General features: G+C 37.3%; 2 protein-coding genes and 3 non-coding genes across 5 annotated transcripts; 2 read left to right on the top strand and 3 right to left on the bottom strand.

Moving 5' to 3' along the window:
- The first annotated feature begins 1,544 nt into the window (after window positions 1-1,544).
- Window positions 1,545-16,372, top strand: LOC128225381 (uncharacterized). Its single transcript, XM_052935391.1, has 12 exons — window positions 1,545-1,574; window positions 1,933-2,079; window positions 2,684-2,771; window positions 2,890-3,002; window positions 4,477-4,703; window positions 5,152-5,491; window positions 9,638-9,784; window positions 10,389-10,476; window positions 10,595-10,707; window positions 12,182-12,391; window positions 12,833-13,031; window positions 16,299-16,372. Exons 1-12 carry the CDS (start codon window positions 1,545-1,547, stop codon window positions 16,370-16,372), a joined length of 1,776 nt encoding a protein of 591 aa, XP_052791351.1.
- On the bottom strand, window positions 8,782-8,854 carry Trnaa-agc (transfer RNA alanine (anticodon AGC)). Its single transcript has one exon. It is a non-coding gene; the product is annotated as a tRNA-Ala (tRNA).
- On the bottom strand, window positions 15,888-15,960 carry Trnaa-agc (transfer RNA alanine (anticodon AGC)). The gene has a single exon. It is a non-coding gene; the product is annotated as a tRNA-Ala (tRNA).
- Window positions 16,373-17,907: 1,535 nt separating the features above from the next.
- On the top strand, window positions 17,908-21,739 carry LOC128225365 (uncharacterized). Its single transcript, XM_052935390.1, has 4 exons — window positions 17,908-18,187; window positions 18,497-19,563; window positions 20,684-20,893; window positions 21,338-21,739. The coding sequence occupies exons 1-4, from the start codon at window positions 17,908-17,910 to the stop codon at window positions 21,737-21,739; spliced, it is 1,959 nt and encodes a 652-aa protein (XP_052791350.1).
- Window positions 21,740-24,987: 3,248 nt separating this feature from the next.
- Window positions 24,988-25,060, bottom strand: Trnaa-agc (transfer RNA alanine (anticodon AGC)). Its single transcript has one exon. It is a non-coding gene; the product is annotated as a tRNA-Ala (tRNA).

The raw sequence follows: 25,060 nt of genomic DNA, 5'->3' as shown, positions 1-25,060 counted from the left end.
ACTATGCTCCAAAAAAAAAGAGACTAACAATCTTAACGGAGCACTCGCCGAATGGGCAAAGCTTACACACCTTGACATTTAAATAATTTTGATTCTATGAAAAAGTATATGTCCATTTCATGCAATAAACAATGCATGCACTGTCTGTACATTTATTTACCGAAGGTTACTCATTTAGACATATTAGAACATATATTCAAATTTTCAATATGTCCTTCAAAGTAAAGAAACAAAAGAAAAAGCATAATCCTTGAAAATAAGTCACCTGTCAATGTTAAAACTAGAAAGATACATTTACATATAAAACTATTAAACATTCTGTTAACAAATGCATTCATACTTAAACATTCACTGACAGACTCTCAAGAACATGACTATAAATTAAACATTTACATATGTTAAAGAACATGTTAAATAACTTATCATTCACACTATAAATGAAACTTATAATTTCTTTTGAACGTTTAAAGGGTTTTCAAGGTACGTATATATAAAGGAATGCCATTCCATATATTTTTGTTATAGTTTGTGAATGATGTTTCCATGTATTGAGTACGAGGTGTTATCATAATCACTCCGGTGTTCGAGATTGCATTTTGGCATATACTTGTATTTATTTACCATGCTGTTTACAGCATATTGAATGACTATTTAATTTGATGTTTTTCATGCATGTTTGTATTCTATCGAGATGGGTCTTTTATTAACAATCAATCGACATATATTTGATGTAAAAATGTTTTTTTTTTCTCAAAATTTATTTAAAAAAAATATCATCAAACAATATGGAGAATCCGGGGATCGATCCCGGTAGCCCTTACATACTAAGATAGCACTCTGCAACCTCCCCTTGTTAAAAAGTTACGAAACAGATTTTTTGTCTTGTTAACAGTCAAGTTAAAACGCTCTCCTACACTATTTTATAGGGCGAAACATTACATCTGAATATGTTTTTATAGGTTATATACTTGTAATATACTTTCCCATTATGGCAACGACTTTTAAACTTTGTTTTATATAAGTTGGTATTGGAATAAAAATGTATTTTTGATGTAGAGTTAAAAAAACATAAAAATCATTTGGAGAATCCGGGTATCGATCCCGGTACCTCTCACATGCTAAGCGCTCTACCACTTGAGCTAATTCCCCTTATCTTGAAAGCATGCTGACTTAAAAATATTTCACATATATCATCGCGTCACTCCTATTATTATCAAACATATTTCTCACCGTTACAACATAGACGACTCGTCGTCTGCTTTAGTTATTTGTCGTTTGGCGTAGGACTATTTGCGGGAACCCACGGGGGTAATCGTGCAGGTATATATAAGGTAGTAGTTCTGAAAGTTGATATTTTCACTCCTTTTTTGCAGTGAAAATATCAAATTGATATTTTCACTGTTGTTATTGCACTGATAAAACTCCATTTCATCGAAAAAACATGAAAGAATATACTATATATTGATGTATAGTTCATCATAATATAGAGAATACGGGTATCGATCACGGTAGCCCTTATACCGTTACGAGCGGTGGACGGAGATATGACGTCACAGAATAACATCTCATACTCCGTGACGCATTGTAAGTATATAAGAACATATCAAAACTGAATACGTTTTAAAAGACCAAAGATGCAGCATTTAATTGTTCTTCTACTAATTCCCCTTTGTTTTGACGGACAAATTTCCTTTCTTACAGCGGAACCAGACGACTACGAGTGTATTTTCACGTCGACGAGGAAACGGGCCGCGTAAACAAAACACGGAAGATGAGAAAAAAATGAAAAAGTTGTCAAATCGGTCAATCTGTGAGAGTGCAGCTTATCGACACCTCCGAAAAGCGCAGCAGTTGCAAATCAAACGCATGTGAGTCCATTATGACTCCGATGCATTTTCTTAATTACTCTTATTATCCAACTTCTATGTTCAGTCGACATTGCTGGTGCCTCCACGCCACGTGATGGTCAGTATAGTCGACGTGGACGACTCACTTCCGGAGTTTCAGAGTCGGGACGCGGCAACGTCCGGCGGTTGTGTAGTCCCTCTATTTAGTGCCGATACCAGCGAAGACTATATGGTAAGTTTAAAGATGTACTCTTACTACCAAATAAGATTTACCACAATTAATACTATTGTTTTAATATTCCAAAAGAAAGATGAATCAATGTCAAAAACAATGGTTCTTATGAAGGATACCGAGTTCAATTTGAAAGAAATGAGCATTAAACATGGTATGTCTACCAAATGAGACTATAGTAGACCACAGTAAATCTTTTAGCATTCACCAATCATTTAATATTTTTGCGCTTTCTGCTTTTAAATACACGGTTACAATATTGTTAACAGTAATAAATAATTTCCATAAATGCATTATTTAGTGAGTAGTTAAAGGTTTATCAGTCAAAATTGATGTTTGTTTTACATGCGTATGTATTGATTTTGAATAACAGTGTCACTTTTATGGTTGTAGTGGTCTTAGGATTCAGATAGTAGATACGCGTGGTCTCAAATTAACTATTTTATAATGATCTTGATAACACTATATTTAAAAAAACCCACCTTCATCCGAGTTATCGATTCAATGAATTTGAGATTATCAAATTATATCTTTATTTAAGAGATATATTTTTCATTTGTTTTATCTCGTACAAGTAACATTATAATTTTCATTATTGCTATAGGGCGAATTATCGCTATCCCCGGGCACGTTACGAGCGGTGGACGGAGATATGACGTCACAGAATAACATCTCATACTCCGTGATGCATTGTAAGTATAAAAAACCCATATCAAAACTGAATACGTTTTAATCGACCAAAGATGCAGCATTTAATTATTTTTCTACTAATTCCCCTTTGTTTTGACGGACAAATTTCCTTTCTTAAAGCGGAACCAGACGACTACGACGTGTATTTTCACGTCGACGAGGAAACTGGCCGCGTAAACAAAACACGGAAGATGAACTCAACCGATCCCAACAAATACGTCATTTTTGTAAAGGTATGTAACTCTAAACGGTTTCTCACAGCTGGATTTAGTTATCACCTCTTGTAATGTAGTGTGAGGATTATCAGTTGTATGTCTACGTTGACTAGGAAATAGACCGTGGTGTGGATGGTTAACATTGATGTAACGCAATCGGATCACCGCGGCCATTTTTATTCCAAAATCCCTCTGATAAATATTGATTGTCAGTATACTTAACATTTATCCACGCTGCAATTACATCGAGTAGTCATTTCAATTTAGCCATTACGTTTAAGGACTTTCCTCTTAGGAATCTGTATGATTTATGCATTAGTACACTTAGCTGGGAATCCATTTTGAACTGCGTAATAAATATTACACGCTAAAACACTACAACTAATTAATAATATTATTATTAATTTTAAGAACTACTTTTACTGATGCACTAAGCCGATATTCATAAACATCTTACTTCATTTCCTAACTTAAGTCATTTTCCTAAGTTCTCACTGGTTAATTGATATAAAAACTTGATGATATCTATGTTGCTTTACTTTGTATTGATGTTAATACTTTTCTTTTAATTTGACTATGAACATTTTAAGAAATCAACTTAAGTTAATGCACCAGTCAATTGTAACCACGGCCCCCTAGGTCCGGGGGTATACCGGGGATATGGGCCGTGTTTTTACCTTCCAGGTGGCCCCGCAGTACCGGGTGAATGCGGTGGTTTTGTCTTCGCGCCCAAAATAGCGGGGAATGGGCCGAACCTAGGGTCCCTGGGGTGCGGGGGCATTTGGCGGGGATTTTACCAGCAGTTCGGATTTAACCCGGGCTTGGCTGGACCGAAAGTCCCCGCTGTTCCCCGGACCAGGGGGCGTGGTTACAATTGACTGGTGCATTAGGAATGACTTAAGATGTGTATTATGAATACGGGCCCAGCTCGTCGCATGGCAGATATGGTCGAGGTGTTCCTGTTATTATTGAAGACAATATTATAGACAACTTATAAGCTTATTAATGTTTTGAGTACCAGTACAGTCGAACCCCAATGGCTCGAACTCCTTAGGACCGGCGAAAATACCTCAAGGCTCGGAAAATTCGAGCCAAGCTGGAAAACCTACGTTCAGTCTAAAGATATCCTTAACAGTCTATTTGAGCCAACAAGGGATTCGAGCCAAACAAGTTCGAACCAACGGGGTTCGACTGTAGTTTTGTTTCCCATTTCTCTTACCGGAAAAGACTTATATCACAGCTATCGGGGACAGTACTTAAAACATATAAAGCATGTTATATAGATGGGTTAAAATACTATTCAGAATGTTCAAATTGTTTTAAACTCCGTTATTAATTTTGCAGTGTGATTTTCTATAATTTGAAAAAGATCAGTCGTCAAATTGATCAAGTTCAATCTTAGAGGTAAGGAGATAACTGTTAGACTATTTTATACCTTGATAAACTGATACTCAACATTCAAATAATTAAAATACTATATCTGCTCCATCAGGCTATGGAAGACTCTCCCCAACAACAGTCACGGGTCGCTATAGTCTCCATAGTGGTGATTGCACCTTCTGACCCCAACACAGACCCTCAGTCCTCAGTCAACCCCATCGTCCGCCTAGTTCTCCAGATCGCCACCGTCTTCATCCTCATGGCCTTCATAGTTGGCTGTGTGGTCATCTTTCATCATAGATACCAGGTGCACCATTCCAAGGTACATTTTATCAATACGTGATTTTCATCTATTTTCGCATCATTGGTTACCCACGTGTGATCAATTCTGTTACACGGATGTGTCTGTTGTCGACGATGCTTATTTGTAGTTTTACTTTAACAATGTTTATATTTTCGACGTTTAACAGCAAATTCACTGCTGTAGTTTTAAACAACAATGTGCACGTTTGTCACATGTCTCCGATTAACTTTAGTAATTTTTTATTTAATTACTTTAGTTTCAAACAACCATGTGCATGTTTGTCACATGCCTTCGTCTTAGTTTGGTCTGTTTTATTTAATTGCTGTAGTCTCAAACAGCTATGCGCATGTTTGTCACACGCCTCCGTCTTAGTTTAGTCGTTTTTATTTCATTGCTGTAGTTTCAAACACAACCATGCGCATGTTTGTCTCATGTCTTAGTTTAGTATTTTTTATTACAGGTTAAAGTTAAAGATATGCCGAGCAACGATAACAACGCCAAGGTACAGTTTGCCGTGTACCAAAGCTCCAATTCAAGTCTAAACACGACAATTCCTGACAATCCTGCTAGCCCAAGTCAGGTTACACTTGATAACGACCATCTCACAGTTCCACAATGGAACTACGCCACCGGGGCAGGCTTTGTTAAATCCCCGAGCAGTACGTCACTAAACACAATAAACACGCGCAGAGGTTCAGTATATTCCAACCAGTCGCAGAGAAGGAAAATGGTGGTAGTTAAGAAATCCTTAGATACCAAACAAAGACCTGGATGGAATGCACCGCCAACGCGGCCTAAACGGACATCGTATAACCCATTTAGTGTTTGGAAACAAAAGGTGCAAGAAAGCAAACGTGTGTGAAGTTTGGGGGTCTTCATTTTAAACACAACTAGAACCGATCCATACGTATAACCCATTTATAGTGTTTAAATACAACAGTCGCAAAATTATAAGCGCTTTTATTCTCACAAAACTACAAAATGTTGATACTTATGATCCAGTAAGTGCTAGTTATAAAAACATTCATGAAAACATGTGTGTGAATCATTGGACGCTTTATTGTAAAAAAAATCAAGGAGGTTCATCCTTTAACCCATTTAGTTCTTGGAAACAAAGCGTATAAGAAAACCAACGAATGTGAAATTGGGGATGGGGGGGGGGGGGGGGCGCTGGGCTTTGTTTTGAATATGTACACTAGCTATATGTATATATATAGCTGATGCCGGGGGTGGGGGGCGTTGATAGTGCTGATATTATCAAAACTCTCAACTAAATCGATACTGTTTTTTTATAATATGGTTTTATATTTCCTTTTCTATTATTTTGCTTCCAAAGGACATCTCTTCTTAATTTTGTTTCTTGCTGATATATTGATGTTTATTATTTATTTATTTAGATAGTACTACTGTTTGTCACCATAAACGTTTACAGTGGCCTATTTTATGGTTGGCAAGATCGAATGCGAAGCACGATAGCTTTAAGTTATTTAACGATGCACTCTTACTCCAAAATAAGATGTTCCACTATATATACACTCGAAGGATAAATATATATCGAAACAGTGGTTCTTATGACGGTTACTGTGTTTATTTTGAAAGAAAGGTGCAGAAAAAACACGGTATTTCTTCCTTATGAGGCGATTGTTGATCACTGTAAATCTTTTAGGACTCACCAGTATTTAATATTTGTGCGTGTAAGCTTAAAGGCACTTCCGTCTAAAAGGCGTATTTTGGATATTTTACAAAACAAATCCGGCTTCGATTCTATGCCTTTTAACATTTTGCTTCCGCAGATATTTACGACCTCAAAAATGTGTACTAAACTAACAGCACACATGCACTTTTAGCTTTAAATGAATGTTTCAATATGAACGATTCTATACGGTGTTACTGTAGGAAATTTATTACCTGCCGTTGCAAAAAGGATACGACACATTTTTTGTTCCGGATGCGAGGGTGAGCCATACGCCGTACTACACTAAAAGAGCAAACTAGATTTGGATGCCATTAGAAAACAAGAAAATATAAATAACAGTTATATAAACGAATTACATTAACAAATAACGTTTTCGAAGAATACATATATGACATTCTCAAGATTATTGCTTTGTACACGTCGATTTGTCGGTCGGCCGATAGACCAAGCCTTGTCCGATTGTCTGATTGATGACAAGAGTACGCTTGAGCCTTAGGTCCTCAGACCTGGTATGGAGATCGTTCATGACAAGCAGATAACCCGTTTTGATTTGAGGTCAGTAGGTCAATGGTCAAGGCCATGGTGACCTTATACAGAAAAAGCTTGTCTGATTGGTAGCCAAAGTATGCTGGTCGTACGGTCCTCAAACTTGTCATGGAGGTTGTTCATGACCAGTAGATGACCCTAATTTATTGTTAGGTCAGTATGTCAAATGTCATGGTCGCGGTGACCTTGGACACAAAAAGCTTGTCAGATTGATAACTAGAGTATGCTTGGTCCACAGTCCTTTAACTTGGAAAGGAAGTTGGTCATGACAAGCAGATGACCCTATTGTAGGGTCAGTTAGTCATAGATCGAACTCGCGGAGACCATGAATACAAAAAAGGTTGTCCAATGCATAGGTGCAGTATGCTTGGTCGTACGGTCTTAAAATTTGGTAGAGCAGTCAGTAATTACCTTACGTAGATACGAAATGACTAATTGAAAACCATTAGGGGGACATAGATGTTTTATTTACTCAAATATCGCCTGTGTTCTAATAGTAGCTATCCGTCCGACAAGGCCCAATCAGGGGCGTTTGGTCGCGTGACAGTGACATGTCTTGATGCTATGTCTTTAATTGAACTGTTGACATTAAAGTGGCGGACCCGTGGTCTAATAATAACGCACTTGACTATCAATTCAGGGGTCGCAGGTTTGATTCTCCGTGCATCACTAAAAAAACCTAATCTTCTTCCGGGAGAGACGTTAAGTGGGGGTCTTGATAGTGCTATACACTGGTGCACGTTAAAGAACCAGGTTAGCTCTAGCCAGGGTTACATTCTGTCTGTGCACTATGCTCCAAAAAAACCCTAAAATGACTAACAATCTTTACGGTGCACTCGCCGAATGGGCAAAGCTTACACACCTTGACATTTAAATAATTTTGATTCTATGAAAAAGTATATGTCCATTTCATGCAATAAACAATGCATGCACTGACTGTACATTTAGTTACCGAAGGTTACTCATTTAGACATATTAGAACATATATTCAAATTTTCAATATGTCCTTCAAAGTAAAGAAACAAAAGAAAAAGCATAATCCTTGAAAATAAGTCACCTGTCAATGTTAAAACTAGAAAGATACATTTACATATAAAACTATTAAACATTCTGTTAACAAATGCATTCATACTTAAACATTCACTGACAGACTCTCAAGAACATGACTATAAATTAAACATTTACATATGTTAAAGAACATGTTAAATAACTTATCATTCACACTATAAATGAAACTTATAATTTCTTTTGAACGTTTAAAGGGTTTTCAAGGTACGTATATATAAAGGAATGCCATTCCATATATTTTTGTTATAGTTTGTGAATGATGTTTCCATGTATTGAGTACGAGGTGTTATCATAATCACTCCGGTGTTCGAGATTGCATTTTGGCATATACTTGTATTTATTTACCATGCTGTTTACAGCATATTGAATGACTATTTAAATTGATGTTTTTCATGCATGTTTGTATTCTATCGAGATGGGTCTTTTATTAACAATCAATCGACATATATTTGATGTAAAAATGTTTTTTTTTCTCAAAATTTATTTAAAAAAAATATCATCAAACAATATGGAGAATCCGGGGATCGATCCCGGTAGCCCTTACATACTAAGATAGCACTCTGCAACCTCCCCTTGTTAAAAAGTTACGAAACAGATTTTTTGTCTTGTTAACAGTCAAGTTAAAACGCTCTCCTACACTATTTTATAGGGCGAAACATTACATCTGAATATGTTTTTATAGGTTATATACTTGTAATATACTTTCCCATTATGGCAACGACTTTTAAACTTTGTTTTATATAAGTTGGTATTGGAATAAAAATGTATTTTTGATGTAGAGTTAAAAAAACATAAAAATCATTTGGAGAATCCGGGTATCGATCCCGGTACCTCTCACATGCTAAGCGAGCGCTCTACCACTTGAGCTAATTCCCCTTATCTTGAAAGCATGCTGACTTAAAAATATTTCACATATATCATCGCGTCACTCCTATTATTATCAAACATATTTCTCACCGTTACAACATAGACGACTCGTCGTCTGCTTTAGTTATTTGTCGTTTGGCGTAGGACTATTTGCGGGAACCCACGGGGGTAATCGTGCAGGTATATATAAGGTAGTAGTTCTGAAAGTTGATATTTTCACTCCTTTTTTGCAGTGAAAATATCAAATTGATATTTTCACTGTTGTTATTGCACTGATAAAACTCCATTTCATCGAAAAAACATGAAAGAATATACTATATATTGATGTATAGTTCATCATAATATAGAGAATACGGGTATCGATCACGGTAGCCCTTATACCGTTACGAGCGGTGGACGGAGATATGACGTCACAGAATAACATCTCATACTCCGTGACGCATTGTAAGTATATAAGAACATATCAAAACTGAATACGTTTTAAAAGACCAAAGATGCAGCATTTAATTGTTCTTCTACTAATTCCCCTTTGTTTTGACGGACAAATTTCCTTTCTTACAGCGGAACCAGACGACTACGAGTGTATTTTCACGTCGACGAGGAAACGGGCCGCGTAAACAAAACACGGAAGATGAGAAAAAAATGAAAAAGTTGTCAAATCGGTCAATCTGTGAGAGTGCAGCTTATCGACACCTCCGAAAAGCGCAGCAGTTGCAAATCAAACGCATGTGAGTCCATTATGACTCCGATGCATTTTCTTAATTACTCTTATTATCCAACTTCTATGTTCAGTCGACATTGCTGGTGCCTCCACGCCACGTGATGGTCAGTATAGTCGACGTGGACGACTCACTTCCGGAGTTTCAGAGTCGGGACGCGGCAACGTCCGGCGGTTGTGTAGTCCCTCTATTTAGTGCCGATACCAGCGAAGACTATATGGTAAGTTTAAAGATGTACTCTTACTACCAAATAAGATTTACCACAATTAATACTATTGTTTTAATATTCCAAAAGAAAGATGAATCAATGTCAAAAACAATGGTTCTTATGAAGGATACCGAGTTCAATTTGAAAGAAATGAGCATTAAACATGGTATGTCTACCAAATGAGACTATAGTAGACCACAGTAAATCTTTTAGCATTCACCAATCATTTAATATTTTTGCGCTTTCTGCTTTTAAATACACGGTTACAATATTGTTAACAGTAATAAATAATTTCCATAAATGCATTATTTAGTGAGTAGTTAAAGGTTTATCAGTCAAAATTGATGTTTGTTTTACATGCGTATGTATTGATTTTGAATAACAGTGTCACTTTTATGGTTGTAGTGGTCTTAGGATTCAGATAGTAGATACGCGTGGTCTCAAATTAACTATTTTATAATGATCTTGATAACACTATATTTAAAAAACCCCACCTTCATCCGAGTTATCGATTCAATGAATTTGAGATTATCAAATTATATCTTTATTTAAGAGATATATTTTTCATTTGTTTTATCTCGTACAAGTAACATTATAATTTTCATTATTGCTATAGGGCGAATTATCGCTATCCCCGGGCACGTTACGAGCGGTGGACGGAGATATGACGTCACAGAATAACATCTCATACTCCGTGATGCATTGTAAGTATAAAAAACCCATATCAAAACTGAATACGTTTTAATCGACCAAAGATGCAGCATTTAATTATTTTTCTACTAATTCCCCTTTGTTTTGACGGACAAATTTCCTTTCTTAAAGCGGAACCAGACGACTACGACGTGTATTTTCACGTCGACGAGGAAACTGGCCGCGTAAACAAAACACGGAAGATGAACTCAACCGATCCCAACAAATACGTCATTTTTGTAAAGGTATGTAACTCTAAACGGTTTCTCACAGCTGGATTTAGTTATCACCTCTTGTAATGTAGTGTGAGGATTATCAGTTGTATGTCTACGTTGACTAGGAAATAGACCGTGGTGTGGATGGTTAACATTGATGTAACGCAATCGGATCACCGCGGCCATTTTTATTCCAAAATCCCTCTGATAAATATTGATTGTCAGTATACTTAACATTTATCCACGCTGCAATTACATCGAGTAGTCATTTCAATTTAGCCATTACGTTTAAGGACTTTCCTCTTAGGAATCTGTATGATTTATGCATTAGTACACTTAGCTGGGAATCCATTTTGAACTGCGTAATAAATATTACACGCTAAAACACTACAACTAATTAATAATATTATTATTAATTTTAAGAACTACTTTTACTGATGCACTAAGCCGATATTCATAAACATCTTACTTCATTTCCTAACTTAAGTCATTTTCCTAAGTTCTCACTGGTTAATTGATATAAAAACTTGATGATATCTATGTTGCTTTACTTTGTATTGATGTTAATACTTTTCTTTTAATTTGACTATGAACATTTTAAGAAATCAACTTAAGTTAATGCACCAGTCAATTGTAACCACGGCCCCCTAGGTCCGGGGGTATACCGGGGATATGGGCCGTGTTTTTACCTTCCAGGTGGCCCCGCAGTACCGGGTGAATGCGGTGGTTTTGTCTTCGCGCCCAAAATAGCGGGGAATGGGCCATACCTAGGGTCCCTGGGATGCGGGGGCATTTGGCGGGGATTTTACCAGCAGTTCGGATTTAACCCGGGCTTGGCTGGACCGAAAGTCCCCGCTGTTCCCCGGACCAGGGGGCGTGGTTACAATTGACTGGTGCATTAGGAATGACTTAAGATGTGTATTATGAATACGGGCCCAGCTCGTCGCATGGCAGATATGGTCGAGGTGTTCCTGTTATTATTGAAGACAATATTATAGACAACTTATAAGCTTATTAATGTTTTGAGTACCAGTACAGTCGAACCCCAATGGCTCGAACTCCTTAGGACCGGCGAAAATACCTCAAGGCTCGGAAAATTCGAGCCAAGCTGGAAAACCTACGTTCAGTCTAAAGATATCCTTAACAGTCTATTTGAGCCAACAAGGGATTCGAGCCAAACAAGTTCGAACCAACGGGGTTCGACTGTAGTTTTGTTTCCCATTTCTCTTACCGGAAAAGACTTATATCACAGCTATCGGGGACAGTACTTAAAACATATAAAGCATGTTATATAGATGGGTTAAAATACTATTCAGAATGTTTAAATTGTTTTAAACTCCGTTATTAATTTTGCAGTGTGATTTTCTATAATTTGAAAAAGATCATTCGTCAAATTGATCAAGTTCAATCTAAGAGGCAAGGAGATAACTGTTAGACTATTTTATACCTTGATAAACTGATACTCAACATTCAAATAATTAAAATACTATATCTGCTCCATCAGGCTATGGAAGACTCTCCCCAACAACAGTCACGGGTCGCTATAGTCTCCATAGTGGTGATTGCACCTTCTGACCCCAACACAGACCCTCAGTCCTCAGTCAACCCCATTGTCCGCCTAGTTCTCCAGATCGCCACCGTCTTCATCCTCATGGCCTTCATAGTTGGCTGTGTGGTCATCTTTCATCATAGAAACCAGGTGCACCATTCCAAGGTACATTTTATCAATACGTGATTTTCATCTATTTTCGCATCATTGGTTACCCACGTGTGATCAATTCTGTTACACGGATGTGTCTGTTGTCGACGATGCTTATTTGTAGTTTTACTTTAACAATGTTTATATTTTCGACGTTTAACAGCAAATTCACTGCTGTAGTTTTAAACAACAATGTGCACGTTTGTCACATGTCTCCGATTAACTTTAGTAATTTTTATTTAATTGCTGTAGTTTTAAACAACCATGTGCATGTTTGTCACATGCCTTCGTCTTAGTTTGGTCTGTTTTATTTAATTGCTGTAGTCTCAAACAGCTATGCGCATGTTTGTCACACGCCTCCGTCTTAGTTTAGTCGTTTTTATTTCATTGCTGTAGTTTCAAACACAACCATGCGCATGTTTGTCTCATGTCTTAGTTTAGTCTGTTTTATTACAGGTTAAAGTTAAAGATATGCCGAGCAACGATAACAACGCCAAGGTACAGTTTGCCGTGTACCAAAGCTCCAATTCAAGTCTAAACACGACAATTCCTGACAATCCTGCTAGCCCAAGTCAGGTTACACTTGATAACGACCATCTCACAGTTCCACAATGGAACTACGCCACCGGGGCAGGCTTTGTTAAATCCCCGAGCAGTACGTCACTAAACACAATAAACACGCGTAGAGGTTCAGTATATTCCAACCAGTCGCAGAGAAGGAAAATGGTGGTAGTTAAGAAATCCTTAGATACCAAACAAAGACCTGGATGGAATGCACCGCCAACGCGGCCTAAACGGACATCGTATAACCCATTTAGTGTTTGGAAACAAAAAGTGCAAGAAAGCCAACGTGTGTGAAATTTGGGGGTCTTCATTTTAAACACAACTAGAACAGATCCATACGTATAACCCGTTTATAGTGTTTAAATACAACAGTCGCAAAATTATAAGCGCTTTTATTCTCACAAAACTACAAAATGTTGATACTTATGATCCAGTAAGTGCTAGTTATAAAAACATTCATGAAAACATGTGTGTGAATCATTGGACGCTTTATTGTAAAACAAATCAAGGAGGTTCATCCTTTAACCCATTTAGTTCTTGGAAACAAAGCGTATAAGAAAACCAACGAATGTGAAATTGGGGATGGGGGGGGGGGGCGCTGGGCTTTGTTTTGAATATGTACACTAGCTATATGTATATATATGTGTACTAAACTAACAGCACACATGCACTTTTAGCTTTAAATGAATGTTTCAATATGAACGATTCTATACGGTGTTACTGTAGGAAATTTATTACCTGCCGTTGCAAAAAGGATACGACACATTTTTTGTTCCGGATGCGAGGGTGAGCCATACGCCGTACTACTAAAAGAGCAAACTAGATTTGGATGCCATTAGAAAACAAGAAAATATAAATAACAGTTATATAAACGAATTACATTAACAAATAACGTTTTCGAAGAATACATATATGACATTCTCAAGATTATTGCTTTGTACACGTCGATTTGTCGGTCGGCCGATAGACCAAGCCTTGTCCGATTGTCTGATTGATGACAAGAGTACGCTTGAGCCTTAGGTCCTCAGACCTGGTATGGAGATCGTTCATGACAAGCAGATAACCCCTTTTGATTTGAGGTCAGTAGGTCAATGGTCAAGGCCATGGTGACCTTATACAGAAAAAGCTTGTCTGATTGGTAGCCAAAGTATGCTGGTCGTACGGTCCTCAAACTTGTCATGGAGGTTGTTCATGACCAGTAGATGACCCTAATTTATTGTTAGGTCAGTATGTCAAATGTCATGGTCGCGGTGACCTTGGACACAAAAAGCTTGTCAGATTGATAACTAGAGTATGCTTGGTCCACAGTCCTTTAACTTGGAAAGGAAGTTGGTCATGACAAGCAGATGACCCTATTGTAGGGTCAGTTAGTCATAGATCGAACTCGCGGAGACCATGAATACAAAAAAGGTTGTCCAATGCATAGGTGCAGTATGCTTGGTCGTACGGTCTTAAAATTTGGTAGAGCAGTCAGTAATTACCTTACGTAGATACGAAATGACTAATTGAAAACCATTAGGGGGACATAGATTTTTTTTTACTCAAATATCGCCTGTGCTCTAATAGTAACTATCCGTCCGACAAGGCCCAATCAGGTGCGTTTGGTCGCGTGACAGTGACAGGTCTTGGTGCTATATGTCTTTAATTGAAATGTTGACATTTAAGTGGCGGATCCGTGGTCTAGTGATAAGGCACTTGACTATCAATCGACCAGGGGTCGCAGGTTCGATTCCCCGTGCATCACTAAAAAAACCTAATCTTTTTCCGGAAGGGACGTTAAATGGGGGTCCTGATAGTGCTATACACTGGTGCACGTTAAAGAACCAGGTTAGCTCTAGCCAGGGTTACATTCTTCTGTGCACTATGCTCCAAAAAACACTAAAATGACTAACAATCTTAACGGAGCACTCGCCGAATGGGCAAAGCTTACACACCTTGACATTTAAATAACTTTGATTCTATGAAAAAGTGTATGTCCATTTCATGCAATAAACAATACATGCACTGACTGTACATTTAGTTACCGAAGGTTACACATTTAGACATATCAGAACATATATTCAAATTTTCAATATGTCCTTCAAAGTAAAGAAACAAAAGAAAAAGCATAATCCTTGAAAATAGGTCACCTGTCAATGTTAAAACTAGAAAGATACATTTACATATAAAACTATTAAACATTCTGTTAACAAATGCATTCATACTTAAACATTCACTGACAGACTCTCAAAGGACATGACTGTAAATTAAACATTTACATATGTTAAAGAACATGTTAAATAACTTATCATTCACACAATAAATGAATCTTATAATTTCCTTTGAACGTTTTAAGGGTTTTCAAGGTACGTATATATAAAGGAATGTCATTCCATATATTTTTGTTATAGTTTGTGAATGATGTTTCCATGTATTGAGTACGAGGTGTTATCATAATCACTCCGGTGTTCGAGATTGCATTTTGGCCTATACTTGTATTCATTTACCATGCTGTTTACAGCATATTGAATGACTATTTAATTTGATGTTTTTCATGCATGTTTGTATTCTATCGAGATGGGTCTTTTATTAACAATCAATCGACATATATTTGATGTAAAAATGATTTTTTTTGTTCTCAAAATTTATTAAAAAAATATCATCAAACAATATGGAGAATCCGGGTATCGATCCCGGTAGCCCTTACATACTAAGATAACACTCTGCAACTTCCCCTTGTTAAAAAGTTACGAAACAGATTTTTTGTCTTGTTAACAGTGAACAAGTTAAAACGCTCTCCTACACTATTTTATAGGGCGAAACATTACATCTGAATATGTTTTTATAGGTTATATACTTGTAATATACTTTCCCATTATGGCAACGACTTTTAAACTTTGTTTTATATAAGTTGGTATTGGAATAAAAAAGTATTTTTGCTGTAGAGTTAAAAAACATAAAAATCATTTGGAGAATCCGGGTATCGATCCCGGTACCTCTCACATGCTAAGCGAGCGCTCTACCACTTGAGCTAATTCCCCTTATCTTGAAAGCATGCTGACTTAAAAATATTTCACATATATCATCGCGCCACTCCTATTATTATCAAACATATTTCTCACCGTTACAACATAGACGACTCGTCGTCTGCTTTACTTATTTGTCGTTTGGCGTAGGACTATTTGCGGGAACCCACGGGGGTAATCGTGCAGGTATATGTAAGGTAGTAGTTCTGAAAGTTGATATTTTCACTCCTTTTTTTGCAGTGAAAATATCAAATTGATATTTTCACTGTTGTTATTGCACTGATAAAACTCCATTTCATCGAAAAAACATGAAAGACTATACTATATCTTGATGTATTGTCATCATTATATAGAGATTACGGGTATCGATCTCGGTAGCCCTTATATCGTTACGAGCGGTGGACGGAGATATGACGTCACAGAATAACATCTCATACTCCGTGATGCATTGTAAGTATATAAGAACATATCAAAACTGAATACGTTTTAAACGACCAAAGATGCAGCATTTAATTGTTCTTCTACTAATTCCCCTTTGTTTTGACGGACAAATTTCCTTTCTTAAAGCGGAACCAGACGACTACGACGTGTATTTTCACGTCGACGAGGAAACGGGCCGCGTAAACAAAACACGGAAGATGAACTCAACCGTTCCCAACAAATTCGTCATTTTTGTAAAGGTAGGTAACTCTAAACGGTTTCTCATAGCTGGATTTAGTTATCTCCTCTTGTAATGTAGTGTGAGGAATATCAGGTGCATGTCTACGTTGACTAGGAAATAGACCGTGGTGTGAATTGTTAACATTGGTGTAACGCAATCGGAGCACCGCGGCAATTACATTCCAAAATCTCTCGGATAAATATTGTTGTCAGTATACTTAACATTTATGCACGCTGCAATTAGATCGAGTAGTCATTTTAATTTAGCCATTACGTTTAAGGACTTTCCTCTTAGGAATCTGTATGATTTATTCATTAGTACACTTAGCTGGGAATCCATTTTGAACTACGTAATATAAATTACACGCTAAAACACTACAACTAATTAATGATATTATTATTAATTTTACGACCTACTTTTACTGATGCACTAAGCCGATATTCATAAACATCTTACTTCATTTCCTAACTTAAGTCATTTTCCTAAGTTCTTACTAGTTATTTTATATAAAGAACTTGATGATATCTGAAATGCTTTACTTGGTATTGATGTTAATACTTTTCTTTTATTTTGACTATGAACATTTTAAGAAGTCGACTTACGTTAATGCACCATTCAATTGTAACTACGCCCCCCCCCCCCCCCAGGTCCGGGGGTATACCGGGTATAACCGGGGATATGGGCCGTGTTTTTACCTCCCAGTTGGGCACGCAGTACCGGGTGAATGCGGTGGTTTTGTCTTCGCGCCAAAAAATGCGGGGAATGGGCCTTTTACCAGCAGTTCGGATTTAACCCGGGCTTGGCTGGACCGAAAGTCCCCGCTGTTCCCCGGACCAGGGGGCGTGGTAACAATTGACTGGTGCATTAGAAATGACTTAAGATGTGTATTATGAATACGGGCCCAGCTCGTCGCATGGCAGATATGGTCGAGATGTTTCTGTTATTATTGAAGAAAATATTATAGACAACTTATAAGCTTATTAATGTTTTATATTTACATTCACACTTCATTCCTTAACGATGGTTGTTGTTTATCAATTGCACTTTATTTCTGTATAAAGTGCAATGGCATTTCCCATGGATATCGCGTGCGTTTGTTCGATACCTCTGTCCTGTCATTGGGCGCAATAATACAAATGGGCGGAGCTTATTTACTACGGAACTATTTTTTTCAATGAAATCGTAGTAAAATTATTGGCAACCTGTCAAAATAATGCAGACGACGAAAACTTCATTTAAGAAGAGAAAACAAAATGAGCAACGATAATTTAATTGATTTTAATCTAGATTTTGATTTCATGATGGATGGAACATTTGAAGAACTATTTAATGACAATGATGATGACTTATTTCGGGATTTGGAATTAACATTTAGTGATTGTAAAGCATCTGACAATTCAACAAAACATGAAATCAAGGAATTGAAACAAGAACAGAAGGAAGAAGGAGAACTGAAGGAAGAACAAGAAGATTGTAACAGGTTTAGAAGGGTAGGCGAGGAAGACATAAAGGTTTTTGAAGAGTCTCACCAGTCAAAGAGAACAAGAGAAAACACAAAATGGGCAGTAAAGGTATTTCAAGGTATGAAAGTGTTTTTTTCTTCATCTTTTGTGAAAAATGAGTGTTAATTATTTCATTTTGATTCTCCAATTGGTGAAAAGATAAATCAACTTAATTTAACACTTAAAAATGTACAAAAACAGTGTTTAAAATTTTAATATTTACAATAAAAAGATATTTTAACAATATTATGAAAATATATTTTTAACAATATAGTGAAAATATATACAAAACTCATTTAACAGGAAAACATAATTATAAACAACTATTATAAAACATTTTTAACACTAATTCAATACTTAAATGAACAAATGCTTTTTCTAACTCCAGATTGGCATAGATCTAGGTATGCTGAGCCTCTAAACACGTCTACTGTCTCAGAAGAGTCACTTGGCCAGATTTTGCGCAAGTTCTACTGCGAAGTCGCCCCGCAGCCATCAGAAAGGCGCTCAAAGGCTTTCGGAGCTGGGTCTAAGGTGTACCACAAGAATAGTATGAAGAACATACGATCTGGTCTGAACAGACATCTGACCGACCTTGGCCGCAACATGGACATTGTTCATGGCACATCATTTAAGGCTGCAAATCGCACACTTGATGGCTTCATGAAGGAACAAACTAAGGCCGGACTTTCCCGACCCACACACCACAAGCCTATCATCGAGCAAAGCGACCTTGAAACCATTTCCAGGTTCTTCGCCAATGCTCCATGCTCTCCAATTATTCTTCGACAGTGTGTATGGTTCCAACTTGCTCTCCACTTCGTGTCACGCGGCCTTGAATTTCATCACCAGCTTCAAATCGACTCCTTTGAGTTTACTGAAGACCATGATGGAATTGAGTATGTCACCCTGAAGCACGAGACGCAGCAAAAAAAATTCCAGGGTGGGCTAACCAAGGATGAGGCTCCATCAGACCGCAGAATGTATACGACAGGTGGCCCATGTTGTCCAGTAGCAATGTTAAAGTTACTCATCAATAAAACCGACAAATCGGCGCCTATGCTGTTTAATGCCTGCATCAAGGATGCCATCGCAAGACCTGAGGCAAATGACATTTGGTTCACCAATGCGCCACTGTCAAAGCGGTCGTACAGCAGTTTCATGGCTGACATTTGCAAAGCAAGCAAAACAACAGGTTGGTACACCGCGCACAGTGTCAGGGCCACAGCTATCCAAGCAATGAACGACAGTGGCTTTGAAGCTCATCATATTATGTTCATGTCCGGGCACAGGAATGAGGCATCATTAAAGTCGTATTGCAGGGCACCCAGCAACGTCCAGAAGAAAGAGCTCAGTTCATCACTGAGTCTTCTCGCGTCCTCTGGCTGTACTTCCGCAAAAGCTCCCATTGATAAATACGTTACCCCACCCACCGCCACAGTCGTTTCATCCGATGTTAAAGTCCAAAGAAATGAAAATACACTTGCAGATTTGTCTAACACCATATTTCAACATGGTTCTTTCGCCAATTGCTCCTTTAACATAACGCTAAACAAGTAAATTTACTGGAATTTATCTTAAATTTGACAACTCGTGTTTAACAAACACTTTGGGTCGCGTTTATCGCGAGATATGATGTGAACTTTGCATGTGACGATATTTTTGTTGTTTTCTTGTTATTGTAAATGTTCCTAACTCCAGTTGTATTTTCCTAGTTGTTAAACAGTTATAATGTGTATTTATAATATACTTGTCCTTGAAAATATATAAACTGAACCTATAAATAAGGAACTATTTTATCTGCGCATTCATTGTTTTATGACATTCGGTTGAACAGCAGCTGTTCTAATTTACCCACCGTTGAGAACAACAAGAGAAAGAAAAGAGTAAATGCTCTTGAATAATCAATTTATTTTAGCAGAAATGTAGATTTAAATGAATGTAAATATAAGTATTAAAATTCGACATGTTGCATTTTATCGGGGTATGGTATGCAATGGCGCAGTTCAAAATGTTGGTGGAGTCCTTCGGACTCCACCCATTTTGAACAGCCCCATTGCATACCATACCCCGATAAAATGCAACATGTCGAATTTTAATCCTTAAGAGTACCAGTACAGTCAAACCCCAATCGCTCGAACTCCTTAGGACCGGCGAAAATACCTCGAGCCTCGGAAAATTCCAGCCAAGCTGGAAAACTTACGTTCAGTCTAAAGATATCCTTAGCATTCAATTCGAGCCAACGAGGAATTCGAGCCAAGCAAGTTCGAACCAACGGGGTTCGACTGTAGTTTTCATGGGAAACAAAAGACTTATATCACAGCTATCGGGGACAGTACTTAAAACATATAAAGCATGGTATATAGATGGGTTAAAATACTATTCAGAATGTTCAAATAGTTTTAAACTCCGTTATTAATTTTGCAGTGTGATTTTCTATAATTTGAAAAAGATCAGTCGTCAAATTGATCAAGTTCAATCTTAGAGGTAAGGAGATAACTGTTAGGCTATTGTATACCTTGATAGATTGATACTCAACATTCAAATAATTGAAATACTATATCTGCTTCATCAGGCTATGGAAGACTCTCCCCAACAACAGTCACGGGTCGATATAGTCTCCATTGTGGTGATTGCACCTTCTGACCCCAACACAGACCCTCAGTCCTCAGTCAACCCCATCGTCCGCCTAGTTCTCCAGATCGCCACCGTCTTCATCCTCATGGCCTTCATAGTTGGCTGTGTGGTCATCTTTCATCATAGATACCAGGTGCACCATTCCAAGGTACATTTTATCAATACGTGATTTTCATCTATTTTCGCATCATTGGTTACCCACGTGTGATCAATTCTGTTACACGGATGTGTCTGTTGTCGACGATGCTTATTTGTAGTTTTACTTTAACAATGTTTATATTTTCGACGTTTAACAGCAAATTCACTGCGGTAGTTTTCAACAACAATGTGCACGTTTGTCACATGTCTCCGATTAACTTTAGTATTTTTTTATTTAATTACTTTAGTTTCAAACAATCATGTGCATGTTTGTCACATGCCTTCGTCTTAGTTTTGTCTCTGTTTTATTTAATTGCTGTAGTCTCAAACAGCTATGCGCATGTTTGTCACACGCCTCCGTCTTAGTTTAGTCGTTTTTATTTCATTGCTGTAGTTTCAAACACAACCATGCGCATGTTTGTCTCATGTCTTAGTTTAGTATTTTTTATTACAGGTTAAAGTTAAAGATATGCCGAGCAACGATAACAACGCCAAGGTACAGTTTGCCGTGTACCAAAGCTCCAATTCAAGTCTAAACACGACAATTCCTGACAATCCTGCTAGCCCAAGTCAGGTTACACTTGATAACGACCATCTCACAGTTCCACAATGGAACTACGCCACCGGGGCAGGCTTTGTTAAATCCCCGAGCAGTACGTCACTAAACACAATAAACACGCGCAGAGGTTCAGTATATTCCAACCAGTCGCAGAGAAGGAAAATGGTGGTAGTTAAGAAATCCTTAGATACCAATCAAAGACCTGGATGGAATGCACCGCCAACGCGGCCTAAACGGACATCGTATAACCCATTTAGTGGTTGGAAACAAAAGGTGCAAGAAAGCAAACGTGTGTGAAGTTTGGGGGTCTTCATTTTAAACACAACTAGAACAGATCCATACGTATAACCCATTTATAGTGTTTAAATACAACAGTCGCAAAATTATAAGCGCTTTTATTCTCACAAAACTACAAAATGTTGATACTTATGATCCAGTAAGTGCTAGTTATAAAAACATTCATGAAAACATGTGTGTGAATCATTGGACGCTTTATTGTAAAAAAAATCAAGGAGGTTCATCCTTTAACCCATTTAGTTCTTGGAAACAAAGCGTATAAGAAAACCAACGAATGTGAAATTGGGGATGGGGGGGGGGGGGGCGCTGGGCTTTGTTTTGAATATGTACACTAGCTATATGTATATATATAGCTGATGCCGGGGGTGGGGGGCGTTGATAGTGCTGATATTATCAAAACTCTCAACTAAATCGATACTGTTTTTTTATAATATGGTTTTATATTTCCTTTTCTATTATTTTGCTTCCAAAGGACATCTCTTCTTAATTTTGTTTCTTGCTGATATATTGATGTTTATTATTTATTTATTTAGATAGTACTACTTTTTGTCACCATAAACGTTTACAGTGGCCTATTTTATGGTTGGCAAGATCGAATGCGAAGCACGATAGCTTTAAGTTATTTAACGATGCACTCTTACTCCAAAATAAGATGTTCCACTATATATACACTTGAAGGATAAATATATATCGAAACAGTGGTTCTTATGACGGTTACTGTGTTTATTTTGAAAGAAAGGTGCAGAAAAAACACGGTATTTCTTCCTTATGAGGCGATTGTTGATCACTGTAAATCTTTTAGGACTCACCAGTATTTAATATTTGTGCGTGTAAGCTTAAAGGCACTTCCGTCTAAAAGGCGTATTTTGGATATTTTACAAAACAAATCCGGCTTCGATTCTATGCCTTTTAACATTTTGCTTCCGCAGATATTTACGACCCCAAAAATGTGTACTAAACTAACAGCACACATGCACTTTTAGCTTTAAATGAATGTTTCAATATGAACGATTCTATACGGTGTTACTGTAGGAAATTTATTACCTGCCGTTGCAAAAAGGATACGACACATTTTTTGTTCCGGATGCGAGGGTGAGCCATACGCCGTACTACACTAAAAGAGCAAACTAGATTTGGATGGCATTAGAAAACAAGAAAATATAAATAACAGTTATATAAACGAATTACATTAACAAATAACGTTTTCGAAGAATACATATATGACATTCTCAGGATTATTGCTTTGTACACGTCGATTTGTCGGTCGGCCGATAGACCAAGCCTTGTCCGATTGTCTGATTGATGACAAGAGTACGCTTGAGCCTTAGGTCCTCAGACCTGGTATGGAGATCGTTCATGACAAGCAGATAACCCCTTTTGATTTGAGGTCAGTAGGTCAATGGTCAAGGCCATGGTGACCTTATACAGAAAAAGCTTGTCTGATTGGTAGCCAAAGTATGCTGGTCGTACGGTCCTCAAACTTGTCATGGAGGTTGTTCATGACCAGTAGATGACCCTAATTTATTGTTAGGTCAGTATGTCAAATGTCATGGTCGCGGTGACCTTGGACACAAAAAGCTTGTCAGATTGATAACTAGAGTATGCTTGGTCCACAGTCCTTTAACTTGGAAAGGAAGTTGGTCATGACAAGCAGATGACCCTATTGTAGGGTCAGTTAGTCATAGATCGAACTCGCGGAGACCATGAATACAAAAAAGGTTGTCCAATGCATAGGTGCAGTATGCTTGGTCGTACGGTCTTAAAATTTGGTAGAGCAGTCAGTAATTACCTTACGTAGATACGAAATGACTAATTGAAAACCATTAGGGGGACATAGATTTTTTATTTACTCAAATATCGCCTGTGTTCTAATAGTAGCTATCCGTCCGACAAGGCCCAATCAGGGGCGTTTGGTCGCGTGACAGTGACATGTCTTGATGCTATGTCTTTAATTGAACTGTTGACATTAAAGTGGCGGACCCGTGGTCTAATAATAACGCGCTTGACTATCAATTCAGGGGTCGCAGGTTTGATTCTCCGTGCATCACTAAAAAAACCTAATCTTCTTCCGGGAGGGACGTTAAATGGGGGTCTTGATAGTGCTATACACTGGTGCACGTTAAAGAACCAGGTTAGCTCTAGCCAGGGTTACATTCTGTCTGTGCACTATGCTCCAAAAAAACCCTAAAATGACTAACAATCTTTACGGTGCACTCGCCGAATGGGCAAAGCTTACACACCTTGACATTTAAATAATTTTGATTCTATAAAAAAAGTATATGTCCATTTCATGCAATAAACAATGCATGCACTGACTGTACATTTAGTTACCGAAGGTTACACATTTAGACATATTAGAACATATATTCAAATTTTCAATATGTCCTTCAAAGTAAAGGAACAAAAGAAAAAGCATAATCCTTGAAAATAAGTCACCTGTCAATGTTAAAACTAGAAAGATACATTTACATGTAAAACTATTAAACATTCTGTTAACAAATGCATTCATACTTAAACATTCACTGACAGACTCTCAAGAACATGACTATAAATTAAACATTTACATATGTTAAAGAACATGTTAAATAATTTATCGTTCACACTATAAATGAAATTTATAATTTCTTTTGAACGTTTAAAGGGTTTTCAAGGTACGTATATATAAAGGAATGTCATTCCATATATTTTTGTTATAGTTTGTGAATGATGTTTCCATGTATTGAGTACGAGGTGTTATCATAATCACTCCGGTGTTCGAGATTGCATTTTGGCCTATACTTGTATTCAATTACCATGCTGTTTACAGCATATTGAATGACTATTTAATTTGATGTTTTTCATGCATGTTTGTATTCTATCGAGATGGGTCTTTTATGAACAATCAATCGACATATATTTGATGTAAAATTGATTTTTTTTCTCAAAATTTATTACAAAAATATATCATCAAACAATATGGAGAATCCGGGAATCGATCCCGGTAACCCTTACATACTAAGATAACACTCTGCAACTTCCACTTGTTAAAAAGTTACGAAACAGATTTTTTGTCTTGTTAACAGTCAAGTTAAAACGCTCTCATACACTATTTTATAGGGCGAACATTACATCTAAATATATTTTTATAGGTTATATACTTGTAATATACTTTCCCATTATGGCAACGACTTTTAAACTTTGTTTTATATAAGTTGGTATTGGAATAAAAATGTATTATTAATGTAGAGTTTATAAACATAAAAAACATTTGGAGAATCCGGGTATCGATCCCGGTACCTCTCACATGCTAAGCGAGCGCTCTACCACTTGAGCTAATTCCCC

The sequence above is a fragment of the Mya arenaria genome, chromosome 1 (genome assembly GCF_026914265.1).
Source record: "Mya arenaria isolate MELC-2E11 chromosome 1, ASM2691426v1".
NCBI classification, from domain to species: domain Eukaryota; kingdom Metazoa; phylum Mollusca; class Bivalvia; order Myida; family Myidae; genus Mya; species Mya arenaria.
Note: the sequence above shows the minus strand (reverse complement) of the source record. Positions and strands in the feature narration are given on the sequence as shown.